The sequence below is a fragment of the Drosophila bipectinata genome, chromosome 3R, assembly GCF_030179905.1.
Source record: "Drosophila bipectinata strain 14024-0381.07 chromosome 3R, DbipHiC1v2, whole genome shotgun sequence".
NCBI lineage: Eukaryota > Metazoa > Arthropoda > Insecta > Diptera > Drosophilidae > Drosophila > Drosophila bipectinata.
In genome coordinates this window covers 24,627,536-24,645,704 of record NC_091739.1, presented here as the reverse complement: position 1 = coordinate 24,645,704, position 18,169 = coordinate 24,627,536, and the positions used below count along the sequence as shown (strand labels likewise).

At 44.2% G+C, this 18,169-nt stretch overlaps 1 protein-coding gene across 3 annotated transcripts; it reads right to left on the bottom strand.

Moving 5' to 3' along the window:
* Positions 1-23: 23 nt before the first annotated feature.
* Positions 24-17,924, bottom strand: crb (cell polarity complex component crumbs). Of its 3 annotated transcripts, none has more exons than XM_017236230.3 (14): positions 16,891-17,924; positions 9,652-9,996; positions 8,376-9,362; positions 8,084-8,212; positions 6,472-7,004; positions 5,705-6,249; positions 5,542-5,647; positions 5,289-5,483; positions 4,449-5,226; positions 3,547-3,729; positions 1,683-3,461; positions 1,493-1,617; positions 1,024-1,437; positions 24-961 (listed from the first exon to the last, which is right to left on the bottom strand). In XM_017236230.3, exons 1-14 carry the CDS (start codon positions 17,132-17,134, stop codon positions 731-733), a joined length of 6,594 nt encoding a protein of 2,197 aa, XP_017091719.2. In that variant the 5' UTR covers positions 17,135-17,924; the 3' UTR covers positions 24-730. The 3 variants fall into 3 exon arrangements, with proteins under 3 accessions (XP_017091719.2, XP_017091717.2, XP_017091718.2); XM_017236228.3 differs by lacking the exon at positions 8,084-8,212 and adding an exon at positions 7,535-7,891; XM_017236229.3 differs by lacking the exon at positions 8,084-8,212.
* Between the last annotated feature and the right edge of the window lie 245 nt (positions 17,925-18,169).

Genomic DNA, 18,169 nt, shown 5'->3' with positions numbered 1-18,169 from the left:
GATGAATAAAAGTCGGGGGAGGGTTTGGAAAAAAGTCGAAATATTTAATAATTATTATATAGTACAGTCTCTTAAGTTTACGCTTAGAAGTTCTAGAGCAAAATATGTCTTTTTACTTGAATTGCTTAACAAAATACTCGTAGTTTCTCAAGTTCTTATTGTTTGAAAATGATTTCGTTACTATATTATGCTTCTTTTATTACATAAGGCCACATTTACTGATATATACTCTCGTATATATAGGCATATAGGGTTCATTTCTCGTCGCTTTTAGCTCAGCTAATAATAAGTGTAGGAATCGGCAAATCTATTTACAAAAATAGTCGTACAATGCACTTGTAGGGCTTTCGCTCGGAATGTAAAAGTGCTTGGGGGGATTGGTGTTTTAGGGCTCAACTTTGTTCGCAGCTTAGGATTAAATGTACGAGAAATCGAATACTGAGTCTAACCTATTGGAACGAAACTACATAACGACTAAAGAGCGATACGATCGTCATATAAACTACTAGAATAAATAGACAACGGCATCATTAACTAACTAACGCATAGGCAGGGGGAATCGGAGGCTACTGCTGCTGCTGCTGTTGCTTTGAGCACCTTAAGATATAAATTTTAATAATAATTACGGGGCGAACTTAATAGAAAAACATTGCATTACTCCTACAGTTAGGTGTACATATATGGGCGGATTTAAAAATATCGTTCGTTTTGCTAATCGATCTTCTCGAAACTAAATGAGACGCTCTTCCGGCGGGGGTTTCAGCACATTGTCCATTTCCAGGCGCGGATTGCAGTATTCCTGGGCGCTGGGACTGTAAGTGCCGCGAGTGGCACGCTTGTTCCGAGCCATTACCAGGAAGGTGCCTAGCAGGGCTCCTGCGATCAGTAGTAGCACCACAACCACGGGAATTACAATGATGGCGATGTCTGTGGTCGAGGGTCCGTCCTCCTTGGCGGTTATCTGTAAGATCCATTGTTTAGTTAGGAAATAAGGTCATTTTTTAAAAAGAATTTCAAACTTACCGGTGCTGTGCAGTTCTTGCCAGCGAAACCCTCCGGGCACTCACAATAGTAATCAGGCTTGGCACCGCAGCTTTCCACACAGCGACCGCCATTGGCGCAGAGGTCCGTGGCATTGCAGGGATCCGTAAAGTTGCAGTAGGCACCGCAGTACGGCTTCTGGCAGATGCACTGGAAGGAGCCGCGCTTGTTGAAGCAGCGACCCAGTCCTCCGCAGTACTCGCCCTCCACACTGCACTCGTCAATGTCGTTTTCACAGCGCAGACCCTCAAAACCAGTGCCTTGGCAGTCACACTCGTACTTGCCCACAAGGTCCTTGCATTGGCCACCATTCTGGCAGGGATTGGACTCACACTCATTGATGTCCTGCTCGCACAGTCGACCCGTGTAACCCAGACTGCACTTGCACATTGGAATCTGAAAAAAAGGTGCTTTAGATTTGAGGCAAGTAAGGGAATAAAATAATACTTACAGGTCCAGTGGTCAGGCAGAGCCCTCCATTGTCACAAGGAGTCCGTTCGCAGAAGGGAAGGTCACACAGGGGACCCTCAAATCCAGAGGCACAAGTACACGTGAAATTGTTTCCAGTTGATGCATCTAAGGTTCAAAACACACATTTTATTAAGGAGGATTCCTAGGGTTAACTATAGTATGCTACTTACTGAAACCATTGTCGCAAGTGGATCCATTCCGGCAAGGTTCGTTCTCGCAGGTCATCTGCTTGAGGACTTCGCACTGGACACCCGTATAATCCTCCGGGCAGTCGCACAAGAAACCAGCAATCAAATCCGTACAGTTTCCACCATTTTGGCAGGGCTGTTCGGCACACTCGTCAATGTTCAGCTCGCAGTGCTTGCCCTCGAATCCTGGCTCGCATTGGCAGAGGAAGTCCGCCACCAGGTTGACACACGTTCCGTTGTTCTGGCACACGGTGTCCAGACACTCATCGATATCTGTGCCACAGTCATCCCCCTCGAAGCCGGCCTGGCAGGTGCAGGCATACTCATCGGACGGAGCACGGCAGAATCCGTTGTTCTTGCAATCCGTCTGGAAGCACAGGATGCAGCCCTCCTCCGGGCGGGTGGCATTTAACCGGAACTGGGCCTTCAACTGAACAGATACATTCTCTGTGTGTGGATAGAGATCGGTGTTGGTGAAGTAGGGAAGCAGGAGATCGCCTACTCGAGCCTCGCCTACACATCCCTTGAATTGCGAGCCTTGCTGGGCAGACTGAGTGGTTCCTCGAGCCTGCCGGGATTCTGGCATGCCGCCCAAATAAATCTGGTTGCTGCTGGCGATTAGCGACTGAATGGCTCCCTGTTCAATGTCATTTGAGAAGGCGGGCGCAGGGTCCACCATTGACTCCCAGCCTTTCCAGCCGCCCTCCAGCTTTCCATTGTGGGCTCGAATATAGATTCTGCTCCACTCGCCATCAGTGTTCTCCTTATCGAAATGAGCCGAGAATCCATAAAGGATTTTACTCAGTTTCCAGGCCACAGTCACACGACCTCCATTCACCCCGATCTCAAAGAAGCTATCCCCATTGTCGATAAACAGAAGAGTTCCTCCGGCACGGGTGCGGTAGGCTATATCGATGACCGGTTTCAGAGCTTGTTTGGGGGCTGTCTCGCCCACAATCTCCTCCGATAGAGGCTCTTGGAAGAAGTAGAAGGCTAGTGGGGAGCGCTCCTGACCAGTGAATGTAATGTTCGTGAGGCACTCGTAGCCATCGTCCAAATTCTGGCAGACACTCTCGCCTGGGCACGTGACCAGCTGGCAGAATTCGATCTCCTGGCAGTCCTTTCCCTTGTAGCCATTGGGGCACTTGCAGCTGTAGTCGTTCCAGGTGTTGCGGCACTCGGCATTGTGCCGACAAGGATTCTTGCGGCACAGATCGTCGGATACCTCTCCCGCCAAAACGGATCGCTTATCGATTTGGACAGCTCCCAGGGGCTTGGCATTTACTTGGACATCCGTGGCGTTCAGGGGATACATCTCCACAATCAGGTTGAGCGACCCGTTGCTCACCTTGACGTCCTGGATAATGCCCTTGAAGTAGTCGCGACTATCATCAGCCTCCTTGGGCACTGCGGTATCCTCTGGCGGTATGGGAACCCCTCCAGTGCCTGGAATCGCCATCGATCCGGGTATCGGTTCTGTGGTTACTCCTAGCTGGGATTCGCGCGTAGGTGCAGGACCACCCAAGTAGAGCACCTGTGCGTCCAGCAGACCCGTCGTCGACAGTGTCTTGCGGAAGTACTCGGTGCCATTGAGTTTGACCTGCACGAGCGTCTGGTTGCGCACCACCTCGATCAGATGGTTGTAGCCGTTATCCAGCTTTTGGCCACCGACGGTGTATGCCTCCGGGGTTCCACTGAACTGCATCTTCACTAGCAGTTCGCCACCATGCAGCTTGGCTGCCACATATGAGTCACCAATGTCTGGAAGGGAGATTCAATTATTATCCCATTAAGATTGCCATGATTGGAGAAGTTTCAGCTTCCAAAGAGTAAGAATAATACTCACTTTTAGTGGGTGCCTTGCGAGGATCACTGCCCAAGTAGAAGACTTGGCCAGTGGGTTCGCGGGTGCGAATAAACATGGATATATCTAGTATGGACCGAATGGCCCGCCTGGCAACATCCGTCGTCTCCACAATTACAGCCGAGTGGGTGGTGTTCTCGTGTCCAAAAGTGGCAGCAGTCATATCTGGAATAGAAATTATTATTTCGTGTTATTTTCAATGGAGAATCATCTTAAAATCTAAAAAATATTTTGTTCCAGGATTTTGATCAAAATTGATAGTTAATCCTTCCACAAATCGTTTAAAGTATTCCCCTTAAGGATCGGATGGGTATTAGCAAAGATATGGCTATCGCGGTGGGTCGTATGGCCCTCCCCATGCATTTTTCACATTTTGAAGGGGACCCAGAAAATTTGACAAAAAATCTAAAAAATATTTAGTTCCAGGATTTTGATCAAAACTGGTAGAGAATCCTTCCACAAATCGTTTAAGGTATTCCCCTGAAGGATCGGATGGGTATTAGCAAAGATATGGCTATCGCGGTGGGTCGTATGGCCCTCTCCATGCATTTTTCAGATTTTGAAGGGGACCCTCCAAAAAATTTGACAAAAAATCTAAAAAATATTTTGTTCCAGGATTTTAATCAAAATTGGTAGAGAATCCTTCCACAAATCGTTTAAGGTATTCCGCTATAGGATCGGATGGGTATTAGAAAAGATATGGCTATCGTGGTGGGTCATATGGCCCTCCCCAGGCATTTTCCAGATTTGGGAGGGGACCCAATTTTTTAAGGGGATGGATATTGGTGAATATGGTACATAGTCTTCATTTTGGACTATACTTTCCCCTTAGGTAGTTTGTTTAATAATAAGTATAATAATAAGGATTTCTTTAAGACACTTACTGTACTGGCAGGTGTGCCCGAAGAAGGGTCTTGGACAGTGACAGGCGAAGGTGTGCCACAGATCCGTGCACTCGCCATTCGAATGGCAGGGATTTGGTTTGCATTGTTCCGTTCGTGGACAGCCGCTCTGGACATTTTCCAACTTGGTGTCTCCATAGGTATAGTTGGCACTCTGCTCGTCCGGGAAGATCCATTTTCCGTTGACCACAATGTCCTGCATGCACCCGACAAAAGCCGAGGGCTGGTGAGTGAGGTGGCGCAGATAGGACTTCAGGTTGGGTATGGTTCCCCCGAGGTAGGTACGCGGGAACGAGGGCTGGCTGTTGTTGGCCGTCTCATAAGAACCCACAGGGAAGATGGCCTGCTCGTCGTTGGCCGAAAGCACCAGATGCGATGTGTTGATGGCCACGAAAACTTTGTGCCAGTTGCTGTCGTTCAGCTTGGAGCCAATGAAGACACCCTCCCACTTGTTCAACAACGAGGAGTGCAGATTCAGTCTTCCGTTGATCAGCTCCAGTATGTAGCTAACAGGCTCGTTCTTTTCTCCCGAAGTTCCAAAGGCCAGCACTCCGTTGGGTAGAGTTGTCCGGAACTGTAGGTTGATGTCGTAGCCCTCCTCTCGTTCCGTGGTTACGGAAATCAAGCTGGTGGCCACCATGGACAGCGTTGTGGTCTTCTCGCAAGTGTTACCCTGGAATCCGTTCTCGCAGGTGCAATTATACCGATGGATAGTCTCATTCACCAGGTAAGGGAGACAGGTGCCGTCGTTTAAACAAGGCTATGATAGAAATAGAACCAAGAATTAGAACCATACTAGATGGTAAAGTTTGAAGGACCTACATTTGTGCGGCATCCGATCAGAGGCACTGAGCAGTTCTTGCCACCAAAGTTGGCATCGCAGTCGCACTTGTAGTCGTTGATTTCGTCGACACAGGTGCCGGTCTGGCAGGGATTGTAGCGATCGCACTCGTCTATGTTTATTTCGCAGTGGGTGCCCTCGAAGCCAGGATCGCACTCGCAGGTATACGTTCCAATCTATCAATAATATTTATTAATTAGCAATATTTTATTTTTCAAAATTAATTTAACCTACCCCATCATTGCAATTTCCGTGTTTGCTGCAGGGATTGCTCTCGCATTCGTTTATATTTATTTCGCAATTTTTTCCAGTAATTCCCTGGACACAGACGCATTCGTATCTGAATATAAAATAGGATTAGCTTTGAGAATAAATAAAAAGTCTATAAGATACTCACCCACTGGCGTTTTCAAAGCTAAACGATTGGCTAAAGACCTTTGGCAGGTCGGTGGTGCGACTCATTTGGTAGAGAGTCGTGTTGGATCGCTCCAGGCACTGGCTGTTGTACTGGCAGGGATTGCTCTCGCACTCGTTGATATCCTGCTCACAGTTCTTGCCCTTGTAGCCCACGTGGCACTCGCACAGATAGTCCTTAACCTGGTCGACACATTTGGCACCGTTGGTGCACGGATTCGAGATGCACTCGTCGATGTTCAGTTCGCAGTTCTCTCCCTCGTAGCCCGTTCCACTGCAGTCGCATCGGAATCCGCCCAATTGATCGATGCAGTGACCTCCGTTCAAGCAGGGATCTCCCACACAGTCGTCTATATCGATGTCGCAAATGCGACCCGTCATTCCCGGGATGCAGGAGCAGGTGAAGTTGTTGATCATGTCGATGCAGGTGGATCCATTCGAGCAGGGATTGCTTTCGCACTCGTCAATATTGACCTCGCAGTTCTCGCCTTGGTAGCCCGGCTGGCAGACGCATTCATAGGCATTGATCTGGACGGGAAAAACCAAGAGGATATTAATATAATGTAAGCTATCTTTTGGGGATAGAGTAGTAGATAGTAGGGATAGAGTAACATATTGGGAGCTAGCTGAACGACATCTCCACTCACTTGTCTCAATATCCGATGCTTTCCATATTTAAAGAAAAACAACTAATTACACTTTAGTAACAGACACAGTTTGGGCCTTCAAATCCGGGTCTCATCAACCTACCTTGTTGTGGCACGTGGCTCCATTGAGGCACGGGAAGCTCAGGCACTCGTCCACATCTGAGTCGCAGTGAATGCCGGTGAATCCAGGAGTACAGTAGCACTTGTAGGATCCCCTCTCGTTCTTGCAGATTCCATTTCCGCAGATCTTCGGGTGCACCGTGCACTCGTCCACATCGTTGCCACATGTCCGTCCAGTCCATCCGCGGGTGCACTTGCATTCGTAGTCCCCGTTCGGCAGTTCGGCGCACTCGCCTCCATTCTGACACGGCTGGGTGGCGCACTGATTGCACACCTTGTTCTCCGGACAGAGGCACTGGTTCTGGACGCACACCATCGGCTCCTGGCAGTTTAATGGGGAGCAGTTTTCAGCCTTTTCGCAGCGATCTCCGGAGTATCCCACGGCGCAATAGCAATGGGTGCCGTTCATGGAGCAAGTGCCTCCGTTCAGGCACTTGCCATTGGTGGCATTGCAGTTGATGGGGGTGAGGGCCAAAGCAGCTACGCCATCGCCGGTGCTGGTCTGACAGTTGTAACCTGGGATTTGGAAGGGAGTTTGTATTAGTTTTAATTCAGGCTTAACCCTTTTTTTACCAAAAATATTAAGTATTTTGTACTAAATCTACTCTTTTAAATATTTACAGTCAGTCTAACTAGGGTTGCACTAAAAGTATGTGTATTTAAGTTTACTTTTTTTAGGTAAATATTAAGTCTAAATATTATTTTATTAGCTTTCTGCTGGCTACTGTTTGTAAATCAATTATCTTGTTAAAAGTACAGTATCTTTTAGACTTAATCATTTATTTAAGATAAGATAGCTACTCTGTTTTGATAATAAAGATACAGATTTGCTAAGAATTGACCCTGTTTATAAAGATAGAGGCCAGCAAGAGAGGAAGGAAGGAAATCCAGCAGGAATTCTAAGTCATCTCATACAAATTCCGGACAATCAAGCTTACTTTAGGGCCATTAACCGCATTGAAATTAAACTGAAAATTAAAGTGGATGCAGACTCGCATGCAGACAGACTTTTAGGACAACCCTTTCGATGTGGGAATATGCCAAACCTGTGTATCCACTAGCACATATACAGGTATAATTGCTACTATAGCCCAGACAGGTGCCACCGTTCAAGCAGTTATTTTGGGGACATGCATTCAGGGAGGCCGATCGTTGAGTTGGTGGCTGTTGTTGTTGTTGTTGTTGTTGTTGAAGTTTATTGCTAATTGTTGTTGTTGATTTTGTGGTTGTTGTACTTGTTGTTATTGGAGGTATCTTTGTTGTGGTTAAGGTATTTAAGCTAGCTGGGATAGGGATTGCTGTTGTGGTTCTTGTTGTTGTCATTGTTGTTGTTGTTGGCAATTGTTCTAGTATCGGTTCTGGTTCTGGTGTTGTTGTTGTCGGCAGACAGTGACCAATTGGGCCTGGGGTTATAGCCATTTAAGATATACACCATATTACGTGATAAGGATTAGGATTATAAAGTAACACCATTAGTTTCGAAAAGGTAAAGCAATATATATATACAGATTATCTATAAATATATGATTATAATGGTTAGTTTAAGTGATTAGCTAGCCAATCTAGCTACTAAAGCCCCCGTTTCCGCCACGTACTCAGCTTTAGTTCACAACGCTTGCGTTTCAGCCACTCGGGCGATATGTAGCGCTTCTTTTTCTCGCTCCCACACAGCATGGAGTCGGAAATGTCCAGCTCGAGCGGAGATTGCGGCTCCAAATCGGAAGCTTTTTGTTTAAATTTATATTTTTTTGTTAAAACCATGACCGCAAAGCCCAAATAAAGCAAAAGATTTAAATTAATTTTTAAAATATGAACCATGCAGATCCCCAAAGCTAAAAATTCATGCAAAAATATGGTAATAAAGGCTATATAGCCTATATAGCTTACCCGATGTTCCTGGCTTACACACGCACTTGCCGCCCACGCACTCCGAGTCGATGGGACACTGCTGGGCGCAGCTGGGTGCCAGCTGGCACAGCTCTCCACTGTACTCCGGCGGACAGATGCACTGGAAGCCGATGGCCTTGTCCACGCAGGTTCCACCGTTGAGGCACTGCTGCGTCTGGCAGGTCATCGGTCGATCGCAGATCTCGCCGCCCCATCCGTCCAGGCACTGGCAGGTGTACCAGCCGTAGGTGTCGAAGCACCGGCCGCCATTCAGGCAGGGATTCTTGTCGCACTCGTTGATGTTCGTCTGGCAGAAGGCGCCCATGTACCCAGTTCCGGAGCAGTCGCAGCTGAACCCATTAATCCGGTCGATGCAGCTCCCGTTGTTCTGGCACGGCTGCGAGGCGCACTCGTCGGTGTCGATCTCGCACCTGCCACCCGCATATCCCTTGGGGCACTCGCAGGCCACATTCCCTCCGATGACCACACAGGCGCCGTTGTTCAGGCAGGGATTCGTGTGGCACAGTGGGTGGATGTTCACCTCCGTCTCACAGTGCTGGCCACTATGGGTGGCGTCACAGAAGCACTGGTAGTCCCCGCGCGAGTTCTCCAAGCAGGATCCTCCATTCACGCACGGATTCTTGGCACACGGCGATCCATTGTCCTTTTGGCAGTTCTTCCCGGAGTACCGGGCCGTGCACCGACACTCGTAGCCCTCCGGGCTGGAGGAGCAGGTTCCGTGGCCCATGCATGGATCGTTCAGACAGTAGTTGTCCGGCAGTCGGGTGAAGAGATCATGATCGCTGCAGGGGCCCGGGGTCAAGGGACACACTCCAAAGACCACGTTCTGGACGGTGGAGTTGTTCACAAACTGCAAGCCAGGTCCGTCGAGGAGGCAGCCGGAGAAGGAGTTGCCCAATATCAAGATGGCATCCTTGTAGCCGATGTCTTGGTTGGTGAGGAATTGGCTGTTGTAGGTGGAGTTGGCTGGGGGAGGAAGTTAAGGTGTTAGAACTATGCTATCAATACTATAAACGCCCCTTTAATGAATCAAATTCTATATAATTTTCCAATTTTCACTCTTTTCATCGCTATCTTCTGGCGGATTAAACTATTAGGTCCGTCATTTGGTTCCTCACCGTCCCATTTAGCGGCACAATTGCATTACTCAACCCTCGTGATGTGATTCACTCCCATTGGCTTTGCAACATTTCACACACGACGCCACCAATCCAATTTTGAACCCCCTTTTGAAAGGAGGGGGGGAATCACTTACCAAATATGCTTGCCGCACGATCCACATGGAGATAGAGATTGCCGTACTCGTACTTGAACTGGAGCGTATGCCAGCGGTTGTCGAGCAGTTGGTAGGGCAGCTTGACATCCAGCCGGTTGTTGGGGCCGTGGACAGCGGGTCCCGCCAGTGATATTTGCAGAAAGTCGTTGAGCACTGAGATTACGATTGAGTTTTTGTTGTACTGCTGGGCGAGGATCTCACCGCCGCGGCACGAGCGGAAACTAATCGCCGAATGGTCCCAAATGGGCATCGGCGTGGTCAGGCGGAGGTAAGTGGAGCCATTAAAGTACGCCTCCTTGGTCGGCACCTCCACCGAGGCGACATCTGCGAGAGAAGATCAAGATTGCAGTTGGTTAGTTGGTTGGAATTGAAATGTACTGGGTAATGATGGGTGATGGGTGAAAAGCATGACAAGGCCAGGTCGGTTCGGGTTCGGGTTCGGGCCAAGTCGGGCTCTCATTTAACTAATCGCATTTCATTCGCATTTGGCCAACGCATTTGTAACCGTAGACACTTCCTCATTTCGCGTATTTGGAACACTGGCCAGCCAAATGGCCAATTGGTTTACTTTGGCTTACATTTTCCCAGTGCCATTTCAGCAGTATTTCTTTGGCTAAGAAAGTGTTTTTGCTTTCGAGTAGCATTGACCAAATTAGACGAATGTTGCCATGGCCCGGCACATGCCACATAAATGGTAATCAGTTAAGACCCCCTCTCTGTTTTCAACTTTCATTTGCTGGCAGAATCGATTCCCCCAGCAGCTTCCCTCACTTTTCAAACAAAAACATCAAAACGAAATTAACAAGCTTTCTTGGACTCTCAGTGCACGAGGCGTAAAGAGCCAACTATGAGTGCTGTTACCATAAGTAAACTAGCATGTTCATAAGCTGGTTTTTCCATCAATACCACCAGACTTTACAAAAAAAAGATATTGAAACGGAAAGAAAGCGGCTCAGAAAGAAAGGAAATTTAGACACAAACAGACACTTTTATTTTTTATGAAATTAGTTGAAATTTTAAATAATTTCCAGAAAGGTATTTCACATGAACATGAAACCATTCATGACTTGCATAATTATATAAAATTAAACCCCATCTATTAACTTTTTTTTTAGCGCCAATAAAGCTGGCACATTCGTATGTATTTTAACACTCTGCCATTATAACGAAGAGATCATTTTAGCACCTTTCTGACTCGGGAGCCGGTCGGCTGTGCTGTGCCCTTTGGGCCGGCTGCCCTGACCCATGGCTGGCACAAGCTTAGAAAGCGCCCGGGAGACCTCGAGAGAGCCTGAACGATGTTAAAACCCCGCAAAAGTACAATAGTTTATGAGGCCATCGATTTTGTCGTCTCTTGGACATTTTATTTGAAAATTAAAGGCGATTTTGTACCAAGTGGGTCAGCCAGGTGAGGTACAAGGTGTGGTGTGGTGGAGATCCCAAGGTGTACCCACTGAGCAAGTAAATAAGCCGACAGTAAAGTAGCTCATAATTATATTATACTCACGTACCAAACTAAGCGGGCGAAAAAATATTCAAACCTAAACGACAAAAGTGTCATTTAAAAAATGTGCACAAATACAAATCGGTCTTGTATATAGAAGTCGAATTATAGATTCTCCTAATGGCGTTTGGATCTCTGTCCGTGAACAGAACGGAAATTTCATAATCATAACCACGACAAGAATTATATTTCAAGCTTTGATATATATTTTTTGTCTCTGTGTTTGTTTATATTATTTGGAGTCTTGAATGACTCGAATGGGGCTCTGAATTTGAGAACTTTGCTCTAGAGAGCTGGCGAATTCTGTTTTTTTTTAGCGGTGCCATAAAAAGATACAGTTTAATAGTTTCTCGGGTCTTTTGTCAAGAGCGGGCATTCTTCTGGAAATGCTTTTTAAGCTTTTTAATGATGTTTCGGTGAGGGTTTTTTTTCGGGGACAGAGATTGTATTGTGCCGGTTCTTAACCGCGCAGGGGCGTGGTAAATGGCGAAGTCTGCCAAAAAAATGTAAATAAACTTGAAGGTAGTACTACCTAGTATTCTTCAACTTTAAGAAATTATGCAAATTGTTGAGAGATTAACTAAGCAGGAAACTCTTTAGTAATTTCCTTAAAATGTGAATGCTTATTGGCAATATCGTTAGTACAAAAATGCTGGCTATTTCCACCAGTTTCCCTATACCTGTTAATTTTTTAAAAAAGAGAAAACGCTCGAGATCTGTAATCTTTGGTCGAGATAATTACTCATTTCGAGGCCCGCATCTGAAGACTTCCCATGTTATTTGCTGCCACACGTAAGAAAAAGTGATTTATGCAAAATGAAGTGCGCTAAATACACGCAAATGTTGTTAAGAAGGAAGCGGTACTACCACATCCAGAGATCCGACATTCCTGGCCCGCCTCCCCCAGAGAGAGAGAGAGAGAGAGAGAGACCCAGTTAACACAAAACATTGCAACACTTGCCTCCAGTCCGAGTACAACATAAGTAGATGTATGCAAATTAGCTCAGCTTGCTTTGCTTTTCGCCTCTGGCTTTGTTTTTGTTTTTGTATTTTGCATTGCATTCTGTTGGTATGACTAATCACCGCCAGCATATGCAAAACAATACCGAGTACATTATACACCTCAGGGCATAGTAATAGTATCTTAAGTGAAACAGAAATTTCCTAAAAATGGGCATTTATCTATGCAATGTAAGTACTCCTGCTGCAAAGCCTAAATGGCCATTTTCTCTTTATATTGAGGGGTTTTTTGGTTTTGGATCTCCAAATACTTGACTGCAAGTACCCACCCTCTAAATCACCTGCCCGGGTGTCCAACCCCTATGGCCTGTTTGGTCACAAAAGTAAGCTAAGCGTTGCTAACTGGGCTAACGTGACCGGTTGCTGGGATTGTTATTTACGATTGTTCTACCCCCTCCGAAAAGTTTTATAAAAAAATAAAGTATTTTTTTTCACTGCACTGATAGCTCTGTTTTTGGTCATACTTCAATTGTTTTTAACTGAATGTTTGTGTGGCTTTCAGTTGTGTTGTTGTTGTATTGCCTCACTTGTTAAACCCACACCGAAATAACCATTTAATTTTTGCTCTAAATATTTTCTACTGTTTTTTTTTTTATTGTTTTTGTTTAACGCAACGCCTACGTAAAGTAAAATATTCGCTTTTTGCTTATCGGATGTTTTCAGAAGTTGCATAAATTATTTTTGACCGATTTTACTTTTTTTTTTACCATTTTTGTATTTTATTTTTTCAGTCTGAAAGCCACAAGTCTTTACTATTTCTGCTTTTGTCTAATTAAATTGGAAATTTTTTAATTGCACTTTAATTGTTGTAGTTTCGTTTTCAGTTTTGGGTTTCTATTCGTTTTTCGATTCATGAAAAAGTGAAAACACGACACGATTAGGGTTTTAATTATAGCTTGTTGATAATGCGATTATCCAAAATAATTTAATTGCATTTGATGTTCAGTTAGGAAGATTATTAATTTTAATTTAGAAAAGTTGTTTACTTTAAAAGTGTAAATAAATTACAGAATAAAGGAGGGGATTTTTCATTTAATGATCGTAGAGCCAGTAGTAGGAAATATTTTTATTTTATGGCCTGCAGTTCAAATATATTCCCAAGAAGCTTTTAAAGTCTTAATTTTCTAAACTTTCAGTTTATGTGTAATAATTTAAGTAAATAACACATCTTTTACCAAACACTCAAATGTGTTAACTATGACGTCTTTGTTGCGTTCTTTTTAAAAGAAATTTCTTCCCAAGATATAGATGTTTCCCACCACCTTAGTCCCTACACACTTTTAGATCTTTCATGTCTGAATGCACTTAGGTCTCTATGAAGAATGAATCCATTGCTTAGAGCCATCATTTGTTCCAACACCTTGTTTAGGAACGAAACGAAACTGAGATGCGAACTGAGATGTTCCCACACTAATTTCCGCTTCAGCTTCCCAGAAATGCGGTGAGGAAATATTTTTAAATATTTAAATAAAACCGCTTCTATTATAAGGTAACACAACAATACACATTCAGGCGCTCAGAAGCTAATTAGTTTTGATAAATAAACGTTTCCCAGGAAAGCTGTGGATTAAAAGGCACAAAAAAAGTTGGCACCCACAAACAAATTCGAGTCTTGAGTGCGTCAACATTGGTTTTGTACACTTAAAGAAAATTGATATAAAAATTAAGATAGTAAAGATAGTAAGATAGTTATTTAAGAAAAGATCTCCACTTAATTCTCACTTAATAATTAAGGTTAATGAATTTATAAAGTCCCCCAGTCTAAGTACTCTTTCAGCAGACAGTTAATGCTTATTCTTTAATCTTCCCGTTCTGGGAACTGCAAAAAAATAAACTACAGCTAGAGTACTCCCCCAAAAATGCTTTGAACCTCAGCTCGGTCAAAAATAGAGCCAGTGACTCTCTCCCCCGCTATTTGGCGCCGTTGTTGTTGTTTTCTGATCCGCTTGTGCGCAGGCGCGCCTGGGAACCAGTTTTGTGGCAGTCACTGTGTTGACGTTCCGCCGGATTTGTATGTATTTGTGTTGCCAACAACACAATCGGGCCCTTGTACAGACATACATAAGTTCTGGTGGGCCTGGAAAAAAGGGGCTGCCTGCCAGACTTGTTCCCAAACTGGCACAAAGCAATGAACTGTTGAATAAAACAACAAAACCGAAAACACGCCTGAGTCTGAGAATCTTTTCCGGTGCGTCCCCAAAGAGCAGCCACCTACCAGATCCCTTAAGAACCTACAGACTGCAGCAACTTGTGGGCGTTGCACCTTGGAAAGGCTTTCAAATTAAGTCTTAAGAGCTATGGAAATTTTTTGAAGAAAGAATGAATTAATGGGGAAAACTTTTCTGAAGAGAACTCAATAAAGAATTGGCTTAGAAACTGTGTTATTGGAACTGTAAGTTGAAAGAATCTTGAGTTTAACCTGGTTCCATAAAGAAGTAGCTTTAAAAATAGGTTTCTATCTTTAAAATTCCATAAATTTCAGATATTTTTACAGGTTATTATAGAAACCAAAGAGTACCTGTCAGCTCTAGAATCTACGCATTCTGATTCCAATAATTGTTTTCAAAGTTACCCCCAAAATTATCTAACAATTTTTTCGAAGCTTGGGTGCGTTAGATCCCATTGTATCTGAGCTGGTGTGAGTCAATGCTAACAATGGAATTTTTGTATCTAGTGTGGTTGTTGGTAGTGCTGCGTATGCAAATACCCCTCCAGATAAAACGCAACTATGTACGTGATCGCCGCATAAAAGACAACCCAACAGCCAGCATTGAACGACGCCCACAAATTTTCAAACATTTGTTTGGCATGGAACTGAATAAAATAAAAATAAAATAAAAGTAAGTAAAAGCGAAAGCCACTATGGGGTTTTTTTACTTAAAAGATTATATTTTTTTCTTTCTGATTTTCTCATATATATTTGCGGTGTTTTTGCGGTGGTATATTCCCAAGGTGGCTCTGGCTAATCGATGCAGCCACTGAAAACTGGCAACGTTGCAACTAGAAACGAGAAAGAATACTACTTTGAGCTTTACCGCCGACTCGGAAATAGGTTTTTAGAAAGGGTACTGTATCTGTGAGATACATACTCCTACTTAAATATTTTTAGCTTTATAGAAGAACCTTTTGTTTGGCGAAAAACCCCGCCGTCTAACCTTTAGGGACAAATCACATTTTTTGTTAGTTTCAATGCGGCTATTTTTATAGACCTGGCTAACGACTTGCACTAATGGCCAGCGTCAGGCAATGGTCGCGGCCGGCTGCGTAGGCCCACTGCGACCCTGTCACGGCCGATTGCACTTTAACACTTGACCAGGCCAACACACCGGACACCGCTCATCGAAACAGTACCCGATGCGGGTGTGTTTCCATTCTATGCTACCATTTCCACCAACACGAGGGGTCACGTGTTGTTATCGTTAACGCACTGCAGGTAGTTTGGTTAATTTCCCTCCACCTTTTCCATCGAGTTACCTGCGCCGCGATTTTTCTCCAGAATATGATGGATTATATCTTCTAAGGGCGGAAATTCAAAGGAAAAGTACTGATGATCGTGTCGGTGTATCTTCTGGATTTTATGATAGATGCGCCATAGAAACCAGTTGTGAGATTGTGGTGCAGTCGAGGGGCTTTCCCAGCACCACCATGGAAAATCTCCCTTTCTCTTTGCACGAGAGGCTCTATTCATCTTCTTTTTGGAAAAGTTAAGTAGTCTCTGATAAATGAAGAGATACTTTCCAATACCTTAAAATAGAGGTAATTATGTTTTGGTTTGGGAGTGCATTTAAGAGCTTTCCCAACCTCCAACCTGCCTTCCATATCCATATCTATACTATAATGGAATTGCGGGCGCGCTTTTGCAACATGGGTACTTCACTTTCCGGCCAAAAAGATTAGATTACGGGTAACAACAGCCGGATGGTTGGCCGGTCGGTTGGAGGGTTGGTATTGTAAATAAATAAACCAACATTTTTGTAGGTCGTTTTTGCACAATCCACTACACAAAAAGGGGGCCACACAATGCTGGCTGGGGACTTGGCCAACATGTAACTGATAATTACACCTAATGAGTCAGCAAGAGTTGTCAGTTGTGATTATTATGCGAGCAATCAGATGCCAATTAAACTGGAAGTTATAAAATTAAAATTAAAAAAAGCTCTCACTCTCTTATAGACACCAAATTTATTTAAAGTTTTGTTTCTAGGCATGGCTCTGGTATGAGAGATAAGAACAAACATACAACCATCAAAAATATGAAGTGAGGGGATTAATTAACACAATCAGACCTCAGGTATGCCAGCAGAATGAGTCACTTTATGGAGGAAAACCCGTTCAACAAGTTTTTCAGAGCCTCAGATGCCCGAAATCAATGAAAATTCCTGGCCCCAAACATGACTTTTCTTTTCCCAAATGGATATACAAACTTCTGACCTGTTGCTGCTCTTATTAAAATAGATTAATTTTTAAGATATGGAATTCAGGAAATAGCTTTATTACAGTGAAGATTCTCAAAGAGGAATGGGTATAATAGATCCACTTTAAAACCCAAAAATAATAACTTTTCATCCAATATGGAAATAATTTATTAAGCAAACTTCTTTTTAAGGTCCTTCTTATAAAGTTATGACTGTTTCTTGAGAGAGCCACCGCTCCACCGCTCTCCAGATGTCCCTCCTGGTTCTATTGTCTCTCACCTGTTGCTAAATATATTAATATAAAGAGCGGTATCCATTGAGGCGCTGAAATGGCGCGCTTGAGCAAATGCGACGACGTTGTTGTTATTTGAGCTGCGCTTTTCGTCCGGTCTCGACTTCTCGTTGTAGTAGCCGTCATTGTTGTTGTTGTTCTCTTGGCCAATACTGCTGTTGTTGTTGCCACTTGTCTGCGTTGTTGTTGTTGGTGTTGTTGTGCTGCTGACGCATTCGCGATCACAGCCATGATCGGTTGTTTATCGTTGCTGGCCAAGTTCGAATTGGAAAAAGGGTTGTGTCGGTCGGTCAGTTGTCGGCTTGGTGTTTTCTTTTTTATTTTTTTTTGGTTAGAGGACACTCATTGAGCTGGTTTTTTGTTTATTGCACTACCACACACACACACTACCACAAACACCGACTTAGAACGGGTTTTTGGGTTTCCTTCTTTTTTTTTTTATGCGCCAGTTATTATTTGCACACTTTCGCACGCGACACTTTCTAGCCTGAATTTGAATATTGAGCACATTCGGATCTTGGAGTCGACCAATTTCTCAGGCCATCTTTGTTTTCGGGCCAGAACTCCAGCAAACGAGTTGGCTTAAACACGCTAGGTGTTGGTGTTGGTGAGCTTTTGTTGTTGCCCTTTTGAACTGCAGGCAGTTCTTCTCACACGCACACGAGCGCATTGGCCAATACCAACATGGCAATAGCGTTCCGGCGGCTTTAAACGCTATTTTCCGACGAATGTTTTGTTATTTTTCAAACAAACAACCTCGTAGCCTCGACGCTGACACTCGATCGTCGTTAAAAAAAACCCCGAAATACCAAAATCTGTGCACCTGTTTGGGGATCGCAAACAAATATTTAAACGCAAACAGGGCGCACGATTCGAAATATGAGTCCGCTCGTTTTGATACTCGATTTAGTTTTAAGTTCTCGTTCGAGCCAACTACAAAAAAACAGCCCAACAGAATCTATGCGCCTGGTGGCCGAAACACGTCCGAACGGTGCGAGAGTTTTATTTGAAAAAACTTCGTGTTCCACTGTATTCGGCAGTGTGGCCAGAATTGCAGGTGTAAAAGCGCCAAGATAGATCATCGATACAAATATCGATTACATGGTGTACCCTGTGCTCACCGGAAGTGGTAGCCCTGGTAAAATGTACTGATAATCAACTATTTAATTTGAAATTATATATATTTATCCATTTTAAGTTGTTTTAATAAAAGAATCATTGATAATATATGTTTTTATTATAAATGTTTTATTTTTCTTGTTATTG

What these genes read in the sequence shown, in the direction of transcription:
- crb (XM_017236228.3), bottom strand. Translation starts at nt 17,134, where the DNA reads ATGGCTGTGATCGCGAATGCGTCAGCAGCACAACAACACCAACAACAA. An exon ending in ATTAATATATTTAGCAACAG is followed by an intron (nt 9,997 to 16,890) that starts GTGAGAGACAAT and finishes CTTCTCTCGCAG; the next exon opens with ATGTCGCCTCGGTGGAGGTG. An exon ending in TCTGCCTGACCACTGGACCT is followed by an intron (nt 1,438 to 1,492) that starts GTAAGTATTATT and finishes CCTTTTTTTCAG; the next exon opens with ATTCCAATGTGCAAGTGCAG.